Source organism: Galeopterus variegatus, unplaced genomic scaffold, assembly GCF_000696425.1.
Source record: "Galeopterus variegatus unplaced genomic scaffold, G_variegatus-3.0.2 Scaffold306, whole genome shotgun sequence".
Taxonomy (NCBI): domain Eukaryota; kingdom Metazoa; phylum Chordata; class Mammalia; order Dermoptera; family Cynocephalidae; genus Galeopterus; species Galeopterus variegatus.
In genome coordinates this window covers 504,289-524,633 of record NW_007726417.1, presented here as the reverse complement: position 1 = coordinate 524,633, position 20,345 = coordinate 504,289, and the positions used below count along the sequence as shown (strand labels likewise).

At 53.1% G+C, this 20,345-nt stretch overlaps 2 protein-coding genes across 2 annotated transcripts in view; both read right to left on the bottom strand.

Annotated features, from left to right (window-relative positions):
- MEGF8 (multiple EGF-like-domains 8) overlaps positions 1–18,510 on the bottom strand; it is a 43,034-nt gene extending 24,524 nt beyond the window's left edge. Inside the window, exons 1-18 of the mRNA XM_008567248.1 lie at positions 18,146–18,510; positions 12,409–12,572; positions 11,957–12,163; positions 11,002–11,182; positions 10,833–10,921; positions 9,839–10,254; positions 9,115–9,260; positions 8,859–8,981; positions 6,827–6,981; positions 6,397–6,516; positions 5,910–6,054; positions 5,662–5,825; positions 3,902–4,102; positions 2,883–3,083; positions 1,746–1,982; positions 736–854; positions 512–643; positions 313–426 (exon numbers count right to left, since the gene is read on the bottom strand). Of these exons, the coding sequence (XP_008565470.1) occupies positions 313–426; positions 512–643; positions 736–854; positions 1,746–1,982; positions 2,883–3,083; positions 3,902–4,102; positions 5,662–5,825; positions 5,910–6,054; positions 6,397–6,516; positions 6,827–6,981; positions 8,859–8,981; positions 9,115–9,260; positions 9,839–10,254; positions 10,833–10,921; positions 11,002–11,182; positions 11,957–12,163; positions 12,409–12,572; positions 18,146–18,332 (3,101 nt within the window). The 5' untranslated portion in view covers positions 18,333–18,510. The remainder of the gene's footprint in view (positions 1–312; positions 427–511; positions 644–735; positions 855–1,745; positions 1,983–2,882; positions 3,084–3,901; positions 4,103–5,661; positions 5,826–5,909; positions 6,055–6,396; positions 6,517–6,826; positions 6,982–8,858; positions 8,982–9,114; positions 9,261–9,838; positions 10,255–10,832; positions 10,922–11,001; positions 11,183–11,956; positions 12,164–12,408; positions 12,573–18,145) is intronic.
- A 1,622-nt stretch (positions 18,511–20,132) lies between these two features.
- TMEM145 (transmembrane protein 145) overlaps positions 20,133–20,345 on the bottom strand; it is a 9,129-nt gene continuing 8,916 nt past the window's right edge. Inside the window, exon 15 of the mRNA XM_008567247.1 lies at positions 20,133–20,345. This exon is cut by the window's right edge and continues 10 nt beyond it. Coding sequence (XP_008565469.1) covers positions 20,226–20,345 — 120 coding nt within the window. The 3' untranslated portion in view covers positions 20,133–20,225.

The following is a 20,345-nucleotide window of genomic DNA, read 5'->3' as shown; positions in this document are numbered from 1 at the left end:
TTTTAAAAGACAAGAGAGAGAGGGATACAGTGAGAGGAAGAGAGAAGAGGAGACAGAAACAGAAAGACAAGAAGAAAGAAAACAGAGAAGGAAAGATGAGAAAACAAGTCACAGAGACAGGGAGAGAATGGAGGGGAAAAGAGAAAAATGGAGACAAAAGGAGAAAGGGAGAAAAACAGAGAAAGATGATGGTAAGGAAAAGGAAAGGCGGCCATAGCAGGGGGACAGGGCAAAGGGGCAGAGAAAAAAAGAGGCCGTTAGAATTAAAGAGAACGGAAAGGTGCCTCACCCACCCACCTGGGCCCTGCTCACCGCCCGAGTGTGGGGTTGTCCTCATTGCCACACCAGCCGCACTCATGGCTCTGCAGACACTCATGGCAGGTGAGGAAGCCATCGCAGCTCCGGCACCGGGGCTCCGAGTGCACGCTACAGGGTGACAGGTGTAGGGGGCTCAGAGCCTGGGCCCCTCTGCTGATCCAGAAGCCCCTGCGGCCCGCCTCCAGGACCACACCTGTCATCCCAGCCGCGGCAGCCCCCATGTGGGTACCGGGCCAAGTAAGCAGCAAACAGGAAGCAGGTGTGGGTGGACTGACACCAGGCGCACTGGCTGGAGTTGGCCAGGCAGTCTTCACAGGTCAGCCGCCTGCGGTGGGGAGGGGACGGGGTCACTCCATGGCCCAGCCTTCATCCCCACACATGCCCACCCACTCACTCCCTGGGCCCAGCTGGGCTCACTGGTTGCAGAGTGGGGGACACTCCTCCGGGCTCTTCAGGGCACCCCGACCCCGGCCGCGCCGGCTGCATGCTGCATCCCCTTTGCGGCTGGTGCTCTGATGCCACTCACAGAAGGGGTCCTGTGGGGTGGACAAGAGGTCAGAACCCAGCTTAGCCCACCCACTCCCTGAGGCTCCCAGGGCCCATCCCATCACCTGCTCCACAAGCACTTGCCTCCACCACCTGCCCCACCCCACAGGCCACCCCTCTAAGCCCACCTCCCTCCCCAGCTGCCTGCCTCTCTGGACCTTCCCCTTCAGCCACAGACATCTGAGGTTCTGCCTGCTCAGCACCCACCCCCTTCTTTGGGAAATAGCACCCCATCTGTGTGGTCTGGGTGGGGCTGATTCAATCCCTGGGATCCAGAGGTAAGCAAGGGGCCATACTCTCCTCTCCGATCTCAGTGATTGTCCCAGGAGTCTGTACAAGGCCCAACCAGAGCCAATGAAACAGGATTCTGGGACTCCTGTTGAACTACAAGGAAGGGGTGGAACGGAAGGAGAAAAAGGCTCTTTCCACTTTGGACTGATTTGGGGGATGAAAGCCTGCAGCCCTTGTGGCTCCCTTGCCACTCACAAGGGCTGAACCCTCCCAGAGAACAAGAGGATGCAGAAGGGAGAGGGATGCCTGACAACATCACTTGAACTGCTGGAGCTAGCAGGCCTGAAGACCCACTCCTGGACTCTGGCTGCCCAAGCCAATAAATCCCCCTCTGTTGAAGAGAGTTGGTCATGTTTTCTGGCCCCTGCAACAGAGAATCTCCCGACTCCCAGGTGCCTATCTCTCCACCCCATCTCCTCCACTCCCCACCTGGCTCTTGCCTGCAAATCAAGGACAGCAGCCCTAACTGTCTTCCCCTGTGCACCACCAGGGGCCCCTCAGCTGCCCATGCCAGCCCTATGGGGCCTTTCCCAGTTGTCTGCTCTAGCTGCCTCCATCTTGAGACCTCCCCTATGTGGCCTGGCAGGCACCTGGGTGCAGGCGTGGCAGTCACGATGCTCCTCACAGAGTGGGCAGAGTGCAGGCACCAGCACTAGCAGGGACCCACTGGCCCTGTCATCCCCACAGTGGGCTCCACCCTGGCGCAGGTGGCAGGTGGCACTGGTCAGGCACCAGCCACAGCCCTGGTCCGCCAAGCAGCCCAGGCAGGAGGAATAGGAGGCGCAGGCCAATGAGCGGTAGGGCTCCAGGAAGAAGAAGGAGATCTCCTGGGGAAGGGGCGGTCACATGAGGGCCAGGGGCCCGTGCTCCAAGTCAAGGGTCAGGAGTTACAGTTTGGGGTAGAGGTCACAGTTTGGGGCTAACAACTGAAGCTAAGGGTTTGGTGACCAGATTGAGAACTCAGGCACGTAGAAAGGGTTTAGGAAATCAGCAGACAAAAGGGAATCAGGATCCGAGGGAATCTAGAGATTAGAGTTGCAAGTATGGAGCGCAGAGGTCAGAGTCAGTGGGGTTGGGATAGCAGGAGTCAGAAGATGTGGATCGGGGACAAAATACGGTATCAGATTGCACACAGTGAATGTACACAAATATATCGTACTCCATAAATATATACAATTATCATGAGTCAGTTAAGAAAAATAAATTAAAAGAAAGAAAAAAAAAGAAATAGAGGGTAGAATAGTGGTTACTAGAGGCAGGGGAAGGGAGGGGAGAGGGGGCTGTGGAAATGTTAGTAGACTGGGACACAGTTACAAAGGTACAGTTAGATAGGAAGAATAAGCTCTGGTACTCTAGGGTGACAATAGCTAATAACATTGCATTGTATATTTCAAGAGAGCCAGAAAAGAGGATCGTGAATGTTATAACCACAAAGAAATGATAAATGTTTAGGTGACAGAAATGTTAACTATTCTGATTGGGTCATTATACAATATACGCATGTATTGAAACAACAAACTGTACCTCCATAAACATGTACAATGAAAAAAAAAATATTGGATCAGGTTAGGGTCTGGGATCAGAGGTTGGGGGTCTAGAGGGTTCAAGGTGAGGTCCAAAGTTCAGAGGCCAAGAGTCAAAGAGTCAGGTCAAGATTCTGGGAGTTAGAGTTTGTGACCTGGAATTCAGAAAGCCCAGGGGTCTGAGGCCTGGGCCTGGGTACTCACACTGCCACCTGGCACACCAGTCCGATCCCACAGCAGAGTGAGCTCACTGTGGCCAGGGCCTGCTGAGCCATTGAGCTGGCCTCGGATCTCCACTGCGTACTTGTGGCCCCGTCCAGGCAGTGGGAAGAGGCGAGCAGACCCCGGGCGCTGTAGCCGCCTCGTCTCCTTCTCTTGCTGGGCCACCCAGTGCCCTACCTCCTCCTGGGGTAGGGATGAGTGACAGACAGGGGCCTCACAACTTTTCACAGACCCCTGAAACCTCCAAAAGCCCCAAACCCACCTATCACCCCACCTCCTCCTGGGAAGAAAGAAGAGGGCCTCAGAGCTCCTTAGACCCCCAGAATCTCCGAGGTACCCCCAAAGCTCCCAGTGACCCACCTGCTCCTTAGGGGGGCTTGACTTGGTAACTGAGACCTTCCCCACCTTCTTCCAAATTCCCCCCATATTCTGTTCACTTGAAAAGTCCAAGGGGCCGGCCCATGGCTCACTTGGGAGAGTGCGGTGTTGATAACACTAAGGCCACGGGTTCAATCCCTATATAGGGATGGCCGGTTGGCTCACTTGGGAAAGCATGGTGCTGACAACACCAAGTCAAGGGTTAAGATCCCCTTACCAGTCATCTTTTTTAAAATTTAAAAAAAAAAAAAGAGGGCCGGCCCGGTGGCGCACTGGATAGTGCGCCGCTTGGGAAGTGCGGCGGCACTCCCACCCGAGGGTTCGGATCCCACATACAGACCGGTTCCCGCTCACTGGCTGAGCAAGGCACGGGAGCAACACCGAGGGTTGCGATCCCGTTGCCGGTCCCCGGTCCGGTACGGGGGCAACACTGAGGGTTGCGATCCGTTGCCGGACACGGAAAAAAAGACAAAAAAAAAAAAGAAAAGTCCAGCACCCTCCTTCCCCAACTAAGGATATACCACACGCCTCTGATTTTTCTCCCGTCCTCCTCCAGAACCTTCAAATCACCACAGATGCCCCATACCACACCTCCAGCCCCTGAATGTCCCGGGCGCCCTCACCATGTTCTCTGTGTCAGGTCCACGGGCCATCCGGGCCAGGACATGTAGGCGCTGGGCCCGGGCCCACACAGCCACGTCCTCAGCCCCTGGCCCACCTGGCCCTCCCGGCAGCAGTGGGTGGATGAAGCCACGGTAGACCAGGGACACATCTGTCTCTGGGCTGGGTGTCAGGGTGATGGTCGTACTGCGGACAATCGAGACCTATGCCAGCCAGGGATGGGGTGTATATGTGAGTCCCTGTCTGGACTGCCCCCAAACCCCCACACCCCCAGGCCACATCAGAGCCATAAAAAACCAGTCAACCCAACCTCCTTTCCCATTTTACTGAATGAGAGACTGAGGCCTGGGGACAAGGGATAGGCGGTTTGTCAAAGATCACTCTGAGAAAAGACTCAGGCCTAAAATTCAGACAATAGCTGACAGGGTCCGAGAACCCACCTTGACCCCTGGCCTCTGCTCATCTCCATCTAGCATGAAAACTCCAGGATTGGACCTTTAACTATCTTCTTCCCCACCTTCCCACCTAAGCCCTTCAAAGCCCACATCCAACATTCAGACTGATGGGCTTAGCACATGATTTATTGCTAACATGTGAGAGAATATTTAAATAAACCACAGCACTATGGCATTAGAATATAAATGGAATATTATACAGCTGTAAAATAAAAAACAAAAATGAGGGTGTTTCCTAAGTTCTGTTATGGGAAGATTAACAGGATGTGTTAAGAAAAAAGGAAATGGTAGTACAGTTTGGATAGTATATTGTTTCTTGTGCAAGAAAGAAAAATAATAAAATGTCACAATTACTTGTATTTGAACAGACAGATTCTGGAAGGACATAAAAGAAACCCAAATAGATCTTCTGGGGAGTTAGGGTGGTCTTGAGTTGGGGGGATGCTGCAGCTAGATAGATCTGGAACACTGAAGGGGTGGGGAGTGGGGTAGATAAGAGAGACTTTTCACTCAGCAACTTGTTATATCATTGTCACTTTTGAACCATGTGAATATATTACCTATTTTAAAAATCAGGAAGGTACCACTGTGGAAAACAGTTTGGTGTTTCCTCAGTAAGTTAAATATAAAATTACCATATGACCCAGCAATTCCATTCCTAAGAATATACCCACAAGAACTGAAAACAGGTGTTGAAACAAAAACTTGTACATGAGTGTTCGTAGCAGTACTATTCACAATAACCAAAAGGTGTAAACAACTTAAATGTCTATTCTTGGCTGAGGAATGGATCAACAAAATGTGGTACATCTATATGATGGTATATTACTGAGTCATAGAAAAGAACAGATAAAGTTCCTTTTGGAATAAAGTTACAACATGGATGAGCCTTGAGACATTATGCTAAGAGAAAGAAGCCAAATACAAAATAACTCAATTTACACGAAATGTCCAGAGTTAGGAAATCCAGAGACCGAAACAGATTAGTGGTTGTGAGGGGCTGGGGGGAAACAGAAAGTGAATAATTAATGAGACCAGGGTTTCTTTTTGGGGTGATGAAAACGTTCTATAACTAGATAGTGGTGATGACTACACAATACTGTAAAAGTGCTAAATACCACTAATGGCAAATTTCATTTGTATTTTACCACAATAAAAAAATTTTTAAGCCCATAAGAAAAATCAGATCCTTGAATATACAGACTTTTGAAATAAACACAAGTGTGATAAAGATCCATTCAAAAAAATAAACCCTAGGACCACGACCATCAACACTCCACCCTAGACCCCATCTCCTGACTCCCCACCTTGTCAGGTTGGGAGGCGTTGGGTGGCTGCTGGAAGGTGAGCAGGTGCAGGCCAGGTAGGAAGCTCTGGGTGACACAGGCCTCCAGGGAAGTGACGAAGACAGGCACAGGCCCCCACCAGCCCACAGTGCCTGAGATCTGCTCCCCTCGGCAGCGGGCCTGTTCTGAGAGAGGACAAGGGGGTGGGGGACTGGGGGTCAGCGTGGAGTGCTCTGCCACCCCCTCTTCCACTGCCACTGGACACTCACCAGGCCGAGGGAGGCAGCTCTCATTGTGCACACACCAGCCCAGGGCGCCAGGCCCCCGGGGAGGGGCTATGGGGCTGCTGAAGGCCAGGCATGCCTGGCAGTCACCCAGAAGTCGGCCCAGGCCCAGGCAGCTGGCAGCTGGACACTGCAAGGAGGGGAAGGGACAGGGTTCACTGTCCACTGGAGCTCAAAGGATCTGGGAAGAGCTGTGGATACAGGAGTCCTGGGGTGGAAGGGGCGAGGAAATTGGAGAATGGGGAATTGAAAGCAGGGTTGGAATGTGTGAGATCAAGAGGACAGGGGCTCGGGGATCTAAGGACAGGGGTAAAGGTTCAGGGGTCAGCAAGCCAGGGTCAAGCATGAGAACCTTAGGTGTGACAACAAGTCTCCCAATTGGGGAAAGTCTTTGTCCACTTGGTTTAGGTAGAGGGAGACACTGAGGCAGGTCTCTATGCAAGGGGACAGAGGGTCCGGGGCAGTCACTCACAGCCCCTGAGGACATTCCAGGAGGGGGTGCAGCTTGGCAGGCCCCCTGACACCAACTGCATTCAGGGTCTCGGGAGCAGACGCTGTGGTCTGTGTACATGGAGCAATAGTCCAAGTGGTACTGCAGGGAGATGGGGGATGAAGGAGGAGGCTACACCAACCTCGGGCTGCCTCACAAGTCCTCACTCACTCTGATTATCCCAGGGGACCCCTATTGCTCAGCACCTTGAGGACTCCCATCCATTTCTCCCCCAGCCCCAGGGACCCTCTATCTCCTCTTCCCTCAGCCCTAGGGACCTCATTTCCTTCTCACATGGCCCTAGAGATTGCCATTCCCTTTCCCAGGGACCCCTCCCAACTTTCTCCCTCACCTGCGGGAACCATGCTTCCTCCTCCCCCAGCCACCCTCTCCCTATTGCCCCAGTGCTCACGTCTGGGGCAGGTGCCTGGAACACAAAGGGGGGCACCTTGTAGGCCATCAAGTCTCCACGGGGCTGACCGCTGTATCCCCCAGCCACTAACAGGACACTGCCACCAAGCACAGCTGCCACATGTGAATACCGACCACTGGGAGGTGCTGCTCGTCCTAGAATACAGACCCCCAAAAACATTAGAACCCTAATACCCTAACACCACCTTCATAGCTCCCCTTCCCAGGGGGGCTACCCCAGATTTTCCTGTGCTTCATCCCAGCCTTGCAATTGTTGCTTCAACCCCACCTGCCAAGGAAACCCTCCCAGTCTTTCTGAGCTCCCACACCCCTGCCCATATCATCTTTCAGACAGAGCATCATCTTTGGGGTCAGAAGGACTTGGATTCAAACCCTGAGTCTACCACTTATTTGGGTCCAAATCATGGATCAACTACTGACCAGCTGTGTGGCCTCGGACAGAAGACTCAATTTCTCTGAGTATTGGTTCCTCCTGCATAAATAAAACCACTATCCTGCCCTCAAGGATCCGGGAGGACTGGAGAATAGGCTGCCTAGGTTTCACCTGCTTTTGTCTATATAGCACCAGCCTGTCCTCTGGTGACAGCCCTTGATTTTCCTCTGGAAAACCAACCTCTCCCACTCTACGAGACTTAAGTCAAGCTGTCGCTGCCTCTGGCAGAAGCAGAATCTTATCCCAGGCCTATCAGTCTTAGTGACTAGCTCAGGGTTGGGCAGAGGACCTAATTCCTACAGTTCTTTGGAAAAAGGAATTCTCTTCTCCATGGGCATTTCAAGGAGATAGGATATAATTTAAGAGTTGCTGGTGACCATCTACAAAAGGCCAACCTGCTAGAGTAAAGTGAACCCAGCTGAGACCTAGAGAGAGAAATGGCTGATGGCATCATGTCAGCACCTGGATCGAGCCCAGCCTGAAGCTAGAACCTGTAGTTTTCACTCAAGTGAGCCAAGAAACTCTCATTTCTACTTAAGCCAGTTGGCTTTGTTTTCTGTCACTTATGGCCAAGAATCCTGACTGACAGGTAAGTGGTCAGTGAATAATGACTAACCCACCCTCTTACTGATGCACACGCTCTATAAGCACATGAGACTTGGCCCAGGGAATCACAAACTGCAAAGGATGAAGAGACCTCCAGTAACCTCACACTCTGGCCTGCTCAGTGAAGGGGCTTAAACAAAGGACAGGGATAGGAAAAGGACAGCCGGAACAGGGGCCTCAAATGCCAGGCCCAGACTTTATACCTTATGGTCATAGAAATGTTAATGTTCCTGCCTTATGCCTGTCTTCTGTACTCTCTCTTCTTTTTAGGTGGGGAGGAGAGAATACATGGGCCTCTGGGAAGTCCACAGCCCCCTAAAATGATATGCCCAGTTTGTGCATACAAGTGTCTTCTGAAGAGAAGGTCTGTGACCTTCTTCCCATTCTCAAAGCAGTTTCTGCTCTAATGCATTTGAAAGGTTTCTCCACACCCCTCGCTGGTGAGCCCTCTGGCCCAGTGACAGGACCCTCACTGCTATTATAGAGACAATGTGTCAAACCCTTTGCTGGGTTCTTCATGTTTCATGCAGCATCTCAGTGACTCTCACAATAGCCCAGTGGAATAAGTATTATTATAATCTGTATTTTACAGATGAGGAAATGGAGGCACAGGGAGATTAAGTGAGGGTTTTTCTACAGATTGTTGTTTGGGGCCAGCCATTCTGCTTCTACCACTTGGCCACTGTGACCTTGAAAAAGTCGCTGCTTCTTAGGCAGTTCTCTGGGGCAGCTAGAAACTGGCAAAGCCTGGATTGGAACCTACATCTGATGCTGTTGGAACTGCCTCCCATCTTAATGGTTAACAATGCCCTAGTCCTGTTTGCAGCCCAGGCTTACAGACTGGCCTGTCTGAAGCCCGCTCTAACAGGATGTCTGGCTCACCCTGACAAGGACTGAGGTGGCCTGGGCCCAGATTCACTGTAGGGGGAGATGGGACCCCCAGGAGTCCCTCAGGGAAAGAGGGGCCACTCACCTTCAGGAGTCCCTGGGGGGGCTAGCTCGGCCCCCGATACCCATTGATGGCACCCAAGATGGTAGAAGAAGATACCGTCTTCATAGCATTTTTCTTCCTGGTAATGGGTGTGCACGTTGCCCCCTGGGAAAGGAGGAAAGGGGCACAGCTGGCAAGCCTGGGGGAGATGGGGATACCTATGCATGGAACCTCAACTCAGGGTTAGCTTAGGCCCCTGGCAGGTGAGCAGGCAGGAGGGATCAGGGAGTTTCCTCACCATAGACCACCATGTAGTTGCCCAGGATGTTAGCTGTGTGGAAGGCTCGCTCTCGTGGGCCTTGAAGCCCATCCCGGCCCTTCAGGGTTGTCCACATGCAACGATCCACATGGAAGAGCTCAGTGGAGTTCACCCGCACAGAGAACCTACAGAGGGAAGGGGAGAGCAGGAACTCAGGACACAAAAGGCATCTCTCCCTTCTCTGGGCTCTGTTTGTGATCATCCAAGGTTGAGACTAGCCATGACTGAATCTGTGTCGCCTCCGAACTATAAGTTCCCCCTGGGCAGGACCTGGGTCTGACTCATCTCTGGGTTACCTGCTTAATCCGGCAAGGGCTGGACAGTAAGCAGGGGTTTATTGAATGAATGGATGGGTTGGAGTGTGTGGGCAGATTGACCAAGAGATTGGCTAAAAGATCAGAGAATGGGACTGGCTGGTTAGCTCAGTTGGTTAGAGCACAGCCTTATAACACCAATATCACAGGTTTGGATCCCCGTACTGGCCAGCCGTCAAAAATAAATAAAATAAAAGTGTTCCAAACAAAAGATCAGAGAATGTGTGAGTTGGTGAGTGACTGAATGAATAAATGAATAAGTGAGCGAATGAAGAAAGAAGTGACTAAATGACTACAGGAGTCTGTTAGTAAGCAAAGACCTCCAAGGGCCCAGGGCATTGGGCCAGGTCCAACCCTGAGGGGCAGGGGTTGTGGGGCAGGTCACTCACCGGGCAGTAGACGGCCGGTGTCCACCATGAACCAGCAAAGCTCGGGAGGGGGCATGAAATACCATGGAGTGGCCAGTGGCAGCAGGGGGCCGCCCACCTGCTGGAATAACCTGCTCCCAATAGCCCCCACTGGGGCTGTCAAGACGGAAACGGAAGAGGCCAGAAGAGAAGAGGTCGTGCTGGGTGCGGCCACCAGACACATAGAGCCAGACATCGTCCACTAGGGCAGCCGCGTGACCTGCTAGGCCTGGGGGTCCCGAGGAGCTAGAGGCAAATGGTGCCAGGAGCTCCCAATGGCCCCCGCCCAGTGGGCTAAAAGCCCACACATCATTGGTAAGTGAACCATCAGCCAACTCACCACCCATCAGCACCAGGGAGCCAGCCCAGGCCACGGCCACATGGGAGTGACGGGCGGCCTGTGAGGAAGAGACAAAGAGACAGAGATGGAGAAGGAAACAGATGGTGACACACATAGAGGGCCAGAGCCAGATGCAGAGTGATGCAGAGACAGAGAAAGACGGAGAGAAGGTGAGAGAGACAAGGAGAAAGACAGAGATAGGCAGAGAGAGAAGAAAGACACAGACACAGAAAGACAGACATGCCAATAAAAACAAGATAAAATAGAGAAACACAAAAGAGGGAGGAAGCAAGGAGGCAGAAATAGAGGAAGAAATGACAGAGAAAAGCACAGAGAAACAGACCCAGAGAGACAGAGACCAAGAGAGCAGAAGACCAAAAGTCAAACAGACAAAAACAGTGAGATGGACCGAGAGAGAGACAGAATACAAACAGAAAAAAGATGCAGAAAGAGAAAAAAAAGTGAAAGAAAAAAATAAAATCAGAGCAAGAAAAGGCAGAAACAAGGAGAAATAGGTTCCTATATCAAGCTCAGAAATGAAGGGAAAAATATGGGGTGATGGCGGTAAATCTGGGAGGCCCTGTCTGGGTCTGAGTGGACAGGCTCCTCCAGCCAGGGCAGAGGAGGGGTCCATACCGGGGCAGGACTCAGGTCCCAGCACTCCCAAGTGTTGGTGGAGAAGTTGTACAGGACAAGGTCACCCAGGGCATTGTTGAGGTCCTGGCCTGTGGAGGGGTGGAGGTCTCAAGCCCTGGCCAGAGGTTGCCAGGGCTCCAGACCTCAGACGCTCATCCCATCTGCTCACCTCCAAAAACAGCCAGCAGCCCCGGCGGAGACAGGAAGGCACCAGCTGCCCCAATACGGGCAGAGAAGGCAGGGTCCCCAGCACTCACATTGTGCCACCAGCCAGCCCCCTGGTTCTCCCACAAGTGCAGGTCACAGGCCCGTCCCAGGAAGCCAGGCTCACAGCGGCACGGTCCCAGAGGCTGGGGCAAGGGGATACAAAGCAGGGATAGAGAAAGAGACAGAGAGAGAAACAAAGCCAGAGTGAGACAGATGGGGCAGAAAAGCAGAAAGAGATAGACAAGAAAGGAAAGAATGGGGGAAAAAAGACAGAAAGGCAAAGAGAAAGAGACAGGAAAAAGGAGATAGGCAGACAAAGAAAGAAAGAAACAGGGGACATAGAGACACAACCAGAAGGAGACAGAGAGGTGGGGAAAAACAGACAGACCAACAGAAAAAGGGAAAGACCCACAGAGAAAAATAAAGACAGACAGAAAGAAGACAGGTTGGAGAAGAGGGACAGTCAGTAGTGAGGTCAATGTTCAGCCAGGGCTAAAGGAGCTCAGATCTGGGAGGCCAAGGCACAGAGGCCTCAAACATGATCCAGACCCAAAGCTGGATATGCACGGCTTAGGGGCAAGATCAGCAGTCAAAGGTGGGTGCGAACTCTTGGTAGGGGGCCCAAGGCCACACAGAGTGGCTGGGTGGAGGGAGGGAGTTGGGCCTGGCAAGAGGAAGGAGCGCAGCATTCACAGGTGAGAGGTGGGATATAGATGAGAACAGGCGCGGACTCAGGCAGGGGCAGGCCTGCAGGTGAAGATGGGGTGGGGTTGGAGTAACAGGTCGGGATAGGATCTGGGAGGAAAGAGAAGTGGGTGTCCCGGGAGAGGGAGGGGTAGTAGGGGGAGCAAGGTCAGATATAGGAAATAGGTGTGGTGGGTGTGGTCACAGATCAGGACAGTTGGGGACAGGCTCACCGAGGCGCAGCTGCCATGGCTGCCACAGTAGGCTGAGCACTCCTGCAGGCCACAGTCAGGGCCCCCCCAACCCAGCTCACAGGCGCACACACCCGGGGGCTGGCACTGCCCATGGCTTCGGCAGCCACCCGGACACAGAGAGAAGCGGAATGAGGCATTAAAGCCCAGCAGGTTGTAGTTGGCATCGCTGAAGAGGTGCAGCAGCATCTGCAGGCACAAGGTAGGCTGGGCAAAGTGGGCAGGGGTCTGGGGATTGGATTCTTGCCCCCACCTGGGGGACCTGGAACCCCACCTCCTTTCTTTGTCCCCCTCCATCTTCCTTTGTCCCTCTCTCTCTGATACCCTCTCGCTTTCTGTCCCTCCCCCTTTCATTTCCCTCTATCTCTCTCTCTCTCCCCCACATCCCACCTAGATCCTCCAGCCACAGCACAACAGCCCCTGTCCCCACTAACCTTGCCTGAGGAAGCCTCGATGGGAGGCGGCTGGGTGCTCCCGCTCAGACTGGCAAGCAGCGGCCCTCGGGGGGAGTCACCATCATAAACAAACAGGTAGTCGTAAGTGCATTCTGTGTCCAGGAAAAGGAAGTCCAGCAGGATCCTGTGCTGGGGGCTTGGGGCTGAGAGGTGAGCAGAGAATGGCCAGGTTCAAATGTGGATGTTCCCATGCCTCTATGCAGCCCACCCACAAACACCAAGCCCTGCTCCGGGTGATGCCAGGGGTTCAAAGATGAGTCAGACCTGGGTCCCACCTTAGAGGGGCTCCCAGTCTCACAGCCCAGGAAGGTCAAAGCCTTGACAGCCAGAGCAACAGGAGCCCAGTGAAGGAATTACAATTTCCACCCTGGAAAGGTCTTCTGAGATCAGCTGAACACCCCCCGCCATTCAGATGGGAAAACTAAAGTGCAGAGAGAGGAAATCCCATCCCAGTGGCCACATAGAGCTGCAGCCAGTGTTCCTAATGCCTTGTTCTTCCCCTCCTTGAGCTTCAGTAATTTCCAGGCTAGAGGATCAGGGTCCGGGCCTAGCAGACAGGCGTATCCCGTTAGAAAAGTGCCTCCATGACAGTCCTCTGTCCCGGGTTGATCAGAGGTCTAAGGGAAGAGTCCTATTTCTTTTCCCTGTACAAAGCCCCAATCTTGGAATGACTCAGTTCCCCTGTCCCCACCCAGAGTCTCACCTCTCTATTTATTGTGGTGGCTACAAACACAGACTAGACTGCCTGGGCTCAAATTCTGATTCTGCCACTGAAGAGCTACTAACTGTGTGACTTTGAGCAGGTCACCTACCCCCTCTGGATCTGTTTCCTCATCTGTACAGTGGGGATATAAATGGTATTGTGGTGGATTCCAGCTTCTAGTCTACTCCTCCTGTCAAAATGTGAGAGCTAATTTTCTGCCCCTTGTGTCTAGGAAGAGCCTTAGTGACTTGCTTGATCAATAAAAAGCAGAAGTGATATTCCAGGACTTCCACAGGCAGGTCATAAGAAGCCTTGTTACTTTCACCTAGGTCTTGTGGAATGCTCCTTCTCAGAACACAGCTGTCATGCTATGAAAAGCCAAAGCCACATGGAGAGGCCACATGTAGGCGTTCCAGCCCACAGCCCCAGCTGAGCTTCCAGCTGACAGCTAGCATCAACTGCCACCCCTGAGAGGGACCTTCTTGGATGTCTGGTCTGGGTGACCATTCAGATGACTGCAGCCCCAGCTGACTTCTGACTGAAATCCATATGAGAGGCAATAATGCACGTAAAGCGCTTACATATGCACCTAGCATGTTGTAGTAAGTGCCACTACTCCTATCACTGTCACTATTTTTGTTCTGTGCCAGGTCCTGGTTCTAGAAGGTTCTCTTATTCCACATCTCACACTAGGGGGCTCTGTGAGACTCTCTTCTGCCACTGCAGGCAGCTCAGAGGAGTCTTCTGGGCTAGTGAAACTAATCAGGAGACCTGGGTTCCAGCTCTGCCCCTAACGTGCTGGAGGACCCTAGGCCAACTTCTTCCCCCATGACCCTCAGTACACTCATCTGGATTCTGGAGATGCTCACCCACCACTCACTTTGTGGTCTGGGGCCAGTTCCATGGACTCTCTGAGCCTCAGTTTCCTTGATCCTATAAAATGGGGATAATTCTCCCCATCCACCAAGGCTGGTGTGAACTGAATGTTGAATTCAAAGAGATGATGACTCGGGCCGGCCCGTGGCTCACTCGGGAGAGTGCAGTGCTGATAACACCAAGGCCACGGGTTCGGATCCCATATAGGGATGGCTGGTTTGCTCACTGGGTGAGCATGGTGCTGACAACACCAAGTCAAGGGTTAAGATCCCCTTACCAGTCATCTTTTTTAAAAAAAAAAAATAATAAAGAGAGATGATGACTCTAACCTGCCAGCCCAGAGCCAGGGTGTTCAATAATATGCCCTGCCCAGCCCTAGTCCTCTTCCACCAGGCCACTGATCCAGCTCCTTCCTGGCCTCCTAGCCTCCAGTCTTGCCCTAACATGAGAGATTTCCCCAACTCAACATCAGGCCCTGTCCGTCCCCTGATCAAAATCCCTGCTTGGCTCCCCACCATCCTAAGAGAAAGTCCAGCCTTTGTACAAGCTTCGCCCTCTGTCTGGAGCACATTCTCTCTTCCCACTGGCAAACTTCCCCTCCTCCTCCAGGGAGCCTTCCCTGATGCCCCCTGGCTGAATTATGTGCCCTGCTTTGGAGTTTTCACCTCCCATTATTTTATTTATTTATTTTTTAAAGATGACTGGTAAGGGGATCTTAACCCTTGACCTGGTGTTGTCAGCACCATGCTCTCTGAAGTGAGTGAACTGGCCATCCCTATATGGGATCCGAACCCATGGCCTTGGTGTTATCAGCACCACATTCTCCCTAGTGAGCCACAGGCCAGCCCTTTCACATCCCATTATAGCCTTCATTCCTCTGGGCCTATCTGTGTCCAAGACTATCTGTGTCCAGGTCTTTCCCCACTTCAGCCTAGGAGGCCTGCAGGGCACAGCCTAGATCTGAGCCTAATTCCCTCCCCAGCATTGCCCAGCACAGGAACTGGCACTGAACAAGGGCTCAGGAAATGCTGGATGAAGGAATGAAGAAATGCACAAAACAAAGAACACTGAAGCTGGCAGCTCTCCCTCAGACTCTGACCAGAGCCCCTGAGAATATCACACACAGATTCCCACCTGTGGTCTGGGAAACGCAGAAGAAACATTCAGCTAGACCAGGCAACTAGACCTCCCAGAATCTTACCAGCCTCAACCAAACTATAAAGCTCTGTTCCTGGAATCACAACAAATACATCTTTGTCAAGTGCCTGCCAGAGGCCAGCTCACCATCTGCCTGCCCAAGTTCCTCCCTAAGTTCAAGGTCTCCTGTTTCCACCCAACCTCCACACCATTCTGCACAGAAATCTGATCCCAAACCCTCTTGCTCAAAAGTAGGATGCCTCTTAACCATGAGGATGTTATGAGGACTAAAACTAGATAAAGTGTGAAGGTGATACAAAAGTAAGTGGGTTGGTTGCTTATTTTTTAATAGATGGAGGAAGATGTTGGATCTCAGAGGTGACAGGCACTGGGAAGGATGGGAGACCAAGGGAGGTCTTCGGGTCTCCCAAACTCCTCCCTCACCCCAACATCCAGCCAGTTGGTACCAACTCTCATTGATGAAACTCCATAAACATCTCTCTGCACTCTGCATCCCCCTTAGCCCCTGCCCCAGTTCAGAACTTATTCTCTCCTATGAGACCAGCATACCAAGTCTCCAGTCTTCCCCAACCCAGCCTTGCGAGCAATGCCCCACTCCTGCTCAAAATCCTTCTGTGGCTCCCCATCAACCCCAAGAGAAAGGCCAAGCTGCTCAGTGTGACATTCAAGACCCTTCTTCACCTGCTTCTGGCTTCCTCCTCACCTCCCAGTCAACAGTGCAGCCAGACCACACCAACCCAGACATGGATTCTGAGACACACCAGTCTCCATCATGTCTTCATAGAGGATGTTCCCTTTTCCTACCCAGTAAACTAACCTGCATGCTTCAGAACCCTGCTTCAGTGGCTCCTCCTCTACAACCTCCAACAGAGTCCTCTCCCTCTCCTAGTTCTGTCCACCCAACTCCTGCACCTGCCTCTGTCTCAGCCCTGAGTACTGTTTCAGTGAGCACACTGGGGGCTGAATGTCTGTGTCCAGCCCCACCATTCCCAACCAGCCTGGGACTCTTCAAAGCCAGAGAATGATTTATACCTCCTTTACCCCACCCCACTCCCCACACTTCCCATTCTGTTCTCACACCCTAGTCTGACAGAAATGGCCCCCAAGCTGGGGACAGTTAGACACATTCACCTCAAGGAACATGCTTTCATCCATACCCCACACAGCAGCCAGAGAGATCTTCTAAAATATAAATCGGATCATGTCCTTTCTCTGCTAAAAACTCTCCCATAGGCTCCCCAGTGGTCCCAGATAAAGACCAAGCTCCACAGCCTGACAAGGGAGGCCCTGATGATCCAGACCCTGGCACACCTCTGGCTTTTGCCCATGACCTCAGCTGACTGGGGAACTTCAACCTCTCCTTGAAGGCCCGCTCCTACATCCACTGTTCTGTGAGGCCTTCTTGGACTTCACCACCCACTGCCTTTGGACTTCTCTTCTACCTCCCTACTGCCCTTAGGATACAGCTCAAAATCACAAGGTCCTACACACTCTGGCTACTCCCAACCCTGCAGCCTCTGGCTCAGTGGGTTGTCTTCTTGTAGTGCAAGTTTTAGCACACTGGATTTCTAGTTCCTCAAAAGCACCATACTCTCTCACTGCCAGGCCTTTGCATGGGCTATTCTCCTTCCCTGGAATGCCCTTTTGCTCCCTGCTATACATGCCTCTAGTCTCAGCTATACCCCAGGGGTAAGTTAGATATCTTCTCTGGGCTTCCCTACTCCCTGGGAATGGGTTTGTCTCCCCCACTGACTGGGAGCCCATAAGGGTAGGGCTGTTCCCTCTTTCTGGAATGCTCTTTTTCTCCCTCCTGGCTGATTGCCATTGGTCCCTTTAGGTCTCAGCTCAGACATCTCCTCTTCCAGAAAGCCTCTCTGCTGTCACCATGCCCCCTGGTCAGGCACTTCCTTTGGGCTCTCCCTGGCCTGTGGGGCTCCTCCATCACAGACCACTCTGGGCTCACTGTCTAATAATATCTTTGTCTCCCCCACTGGACTCCAAACCCTAAGTCACTTCAGATTGCTGGAACTGTCTTGGTCTCTACTATGTAACAGTGGCAAGCACAGCATCGGGCACGTGAATGACTGAAAAAAAAATGCTCTTATTGAAGTACTTTTAAAAGAGCAACAATAATAATCCTAATACCATTTATTAAACATTTACTATGTACCAGGCATCTGGCATGTTAAATACCTGGTCTCATTTAATTCCAACAATCCTATGAGGTGAGTACTATTGTTATCCCCAATTAGGGAGGAAGGAAAGCTGAACCTCAGAGAAAGGAAGTCACCTCCCTAAAGTGGCAAAGCTAATAAGAAGTAGAGCCTAAATTAGAAGTTAGGTAGGGCCGGCCCGTGGCTCACTCGGAAGAGTGTGGTGCTGATAACACCAAGGCCCCGGGTTCGGATCCCATGTAGGGATGGCCGGTTCGCTCACTGGCTGAGCGTGGTGCTGACAACACCAAGTTAAGGGTTAAGATCCCCTTACCGGTCATTTTTTAAAAAAAAAAAAAAAAAAAAAAAAGAAGTTAGGTAACAGGGCCGGCCAGTGGCTCACTTGGGAGAGTGTGGTGCTGATAACACCAAGGCCACGGGTTCGAATCCCTATATAGGGATAGCTGGTTGGCTCACTTGGGAGAGTGTAGTGCTGATAACACCAGGTCAAGGGTTAAGATCCCCTTACCGGTCATCTTTAAAAAAAAAAAGAAAGAAAGAAAAAGAAGTCAGTTAACTGGACTGAGAAACTGAGTTTTGAACAATTACTCAAAATACCCCTCACTGAAGCTCATGGTTTGTAAACTGACCATTTGGGTCTGGGTGCATCTCCCCTCTCAAACTTCGAAGCCTTCCAGGGCAGGGCCCAGGTTGGTTGCAACCCTGGGTGTCCAGCATTTTAGAGCAAAAGGCCTGGAATGTGGTGAATGGATAAATGCACAAATAAATGAACTAGCGAATGAGTGAGTGATACAGCCACACTCACCCTCGATGAGCCACTCGCAGTTGCCATTGACGCTGTAGTTGCCCGCACCATCCGTCACGAATCCTGGAGCCTCCCGTAGCACCTGCCGTTGCCCCTTGCAGTCCCCCGCCCGGACCCCGGGGGACTGCGGCCCCAGCACGACCAAGGCCAGGGCCAATGCCGCGGCCAGAGCCCAGGCCAGGGCCATCACCGCCCACGGCACTGACTCTTAGAAACCGGACAGGCTGTAAAGACCCAAGAGGACCTGCTACCCGGCGTGAGGCCCCGCAAATGCGACCTCTATAGGTGTAGCATGGCCGTGTAGACCGGGGAGGTCCCGGAGACGTACCTGCGAAGGGAACGGCCGCTGTTGATCGGCTCTGGAAGCCGGGGGGCGGGCCCTACAGATCCATGGAAGGCCCTGTATATGGGGTCGTTATGGACCGGGCCGACCCGTAGGGTCGAGGAACCGTAGGGATCTCTTATAGACACGAGCCCCCATGGGGGGCCGATCCCATAAACGGTGTCTAGACATAGGCCGCTGCAGGCCAAAACAGACCTTAAATATGGGTGGGTCACCAGGGGTGAAGGGCTTTACGGCCCGGCAGGGACCTCCATACAGGATGCGGGCCGGGATGGGCCAGGCCCGGATGGTGCTGGAGAGGCCACTCCAGCCGGGGGCGCGGCGCGACCTGGTGCGGGGCCCAGACTACAGACGCACTCCTCTGCTCACCCACCCTCACCTCCCTCCTGAGCCGGATGGACCAGACCAAAGAGACGAGGGGGCGCTCGGGCCAGAGCGGCCCCGGGAAGACCCGCTGGGAGGGCGAGGGGGCGGGAGCCTAGCGGCCTCTGAACAACAACCAATAGAGAGGAGGCGAGAAGTTGCAGAGAGGCCGGCCAGAGCGGCCCTGGGAGGCCTGCAGAGGGCTCAGTCCACCCCTCCGCAAAAGGAGACTTCCGGAAACTTCTCCGCCCATTTGTTCCCAGTCGCATGCGCAGCAGCGACTTCCTCGGCCTGAGAGGAGAGACTGACACATGCGCAGCGCTAAAATCATAACCCTGGGGCTGGCCGGTTAGCTGTCTTGGTTAGAACGCGGTGCCGATAACATGAAGGGTGTACCGGCCAGCTGCCAGTCAATCATCAATAAAATAAAATCATAACCCAAACTTGGGGTGCCGGTAGCTGAGCAAAATGTGCTTCTGGAGGGCGCCTCTACCTCTGACTGGGGAAGGGAAGGTAAAAAGGGAGCGGTGCGGTAAGAGGGCTATGCTAGATTTATATCTTCATTGCTCCCAGATTCTGGATCAACATAAAGGTGAATTAGTGCAGGCCCTTGCATCCGGTCCCAGAACCTGAAACGGTTCTTGCTCAGCCCCACCACTGAGTACCATCAAGATATAAAAGAATCAGGCTGCCCGGTGAGCTCAGTTGGTTAGAATTCGGCCTTATAACATTAAGATCAAGGGTTCGGATCTCTGCACCGGCCAGCCACCAAAAAAAAGAACCGGCCAACCGCCAAAAAAAAGATGTAAAAGAAACTACATCACAGATAAAAACTCAACGAATCCTCTTTATTTTGGCAAGCGGGGGGAGTCTTTCTGCCAGGGACTTGAGGGAAGGTCCCCGGAATGAAGATAGAGGCGAACAGAGCACAGGTCCGAGATCACAGATCCTAGGGAGGGTTTCAGAGTCGAGACAAGCTTCACAATATCCGTCCCGGGAGCAGCAGATCAGGGTCGCGGAGTCCTGCAGAGTCACGGACAAGGTCCTGGCGGTCGTCACAGGTGTTCCGGAGTCCGGCGGGATCAGAGGTCTCGAAGGGGGCCAGGGGGCCGAAGGTCACGGAACAGCGGGAGCCCAGAATCCGGCGCCGCTCTGGGCAGGGGCTGAGGGAGGGGACGGGGAGAGCGGCTCCCGCGGGACCGTTTGGCACAAGAGGGAAAGGGGGTCGGGACGCAGCGCACCCCACCTGGGCACGCGGGGCAGGGAAGGTCGGGAAGGCCGGAATGGCCGAGCCCTGGGGTCAGGATAGAGCGGGAATCCCGAGCCCGGCCGGTGGCCGGTGCGCGGCCCATGGAGCAGGGGCAGCAGGGGTGCTCAGACAGGGGGTGCGGTGCCCCCAGCCGTGTGCATGCTGAAGTATTCGGTGAAGCCGGTGTGCGGCGCTGCCGTCGGGGGCACAAGCGGCTGGTAGGGCGGCGTAGGGCCATCCCAGCC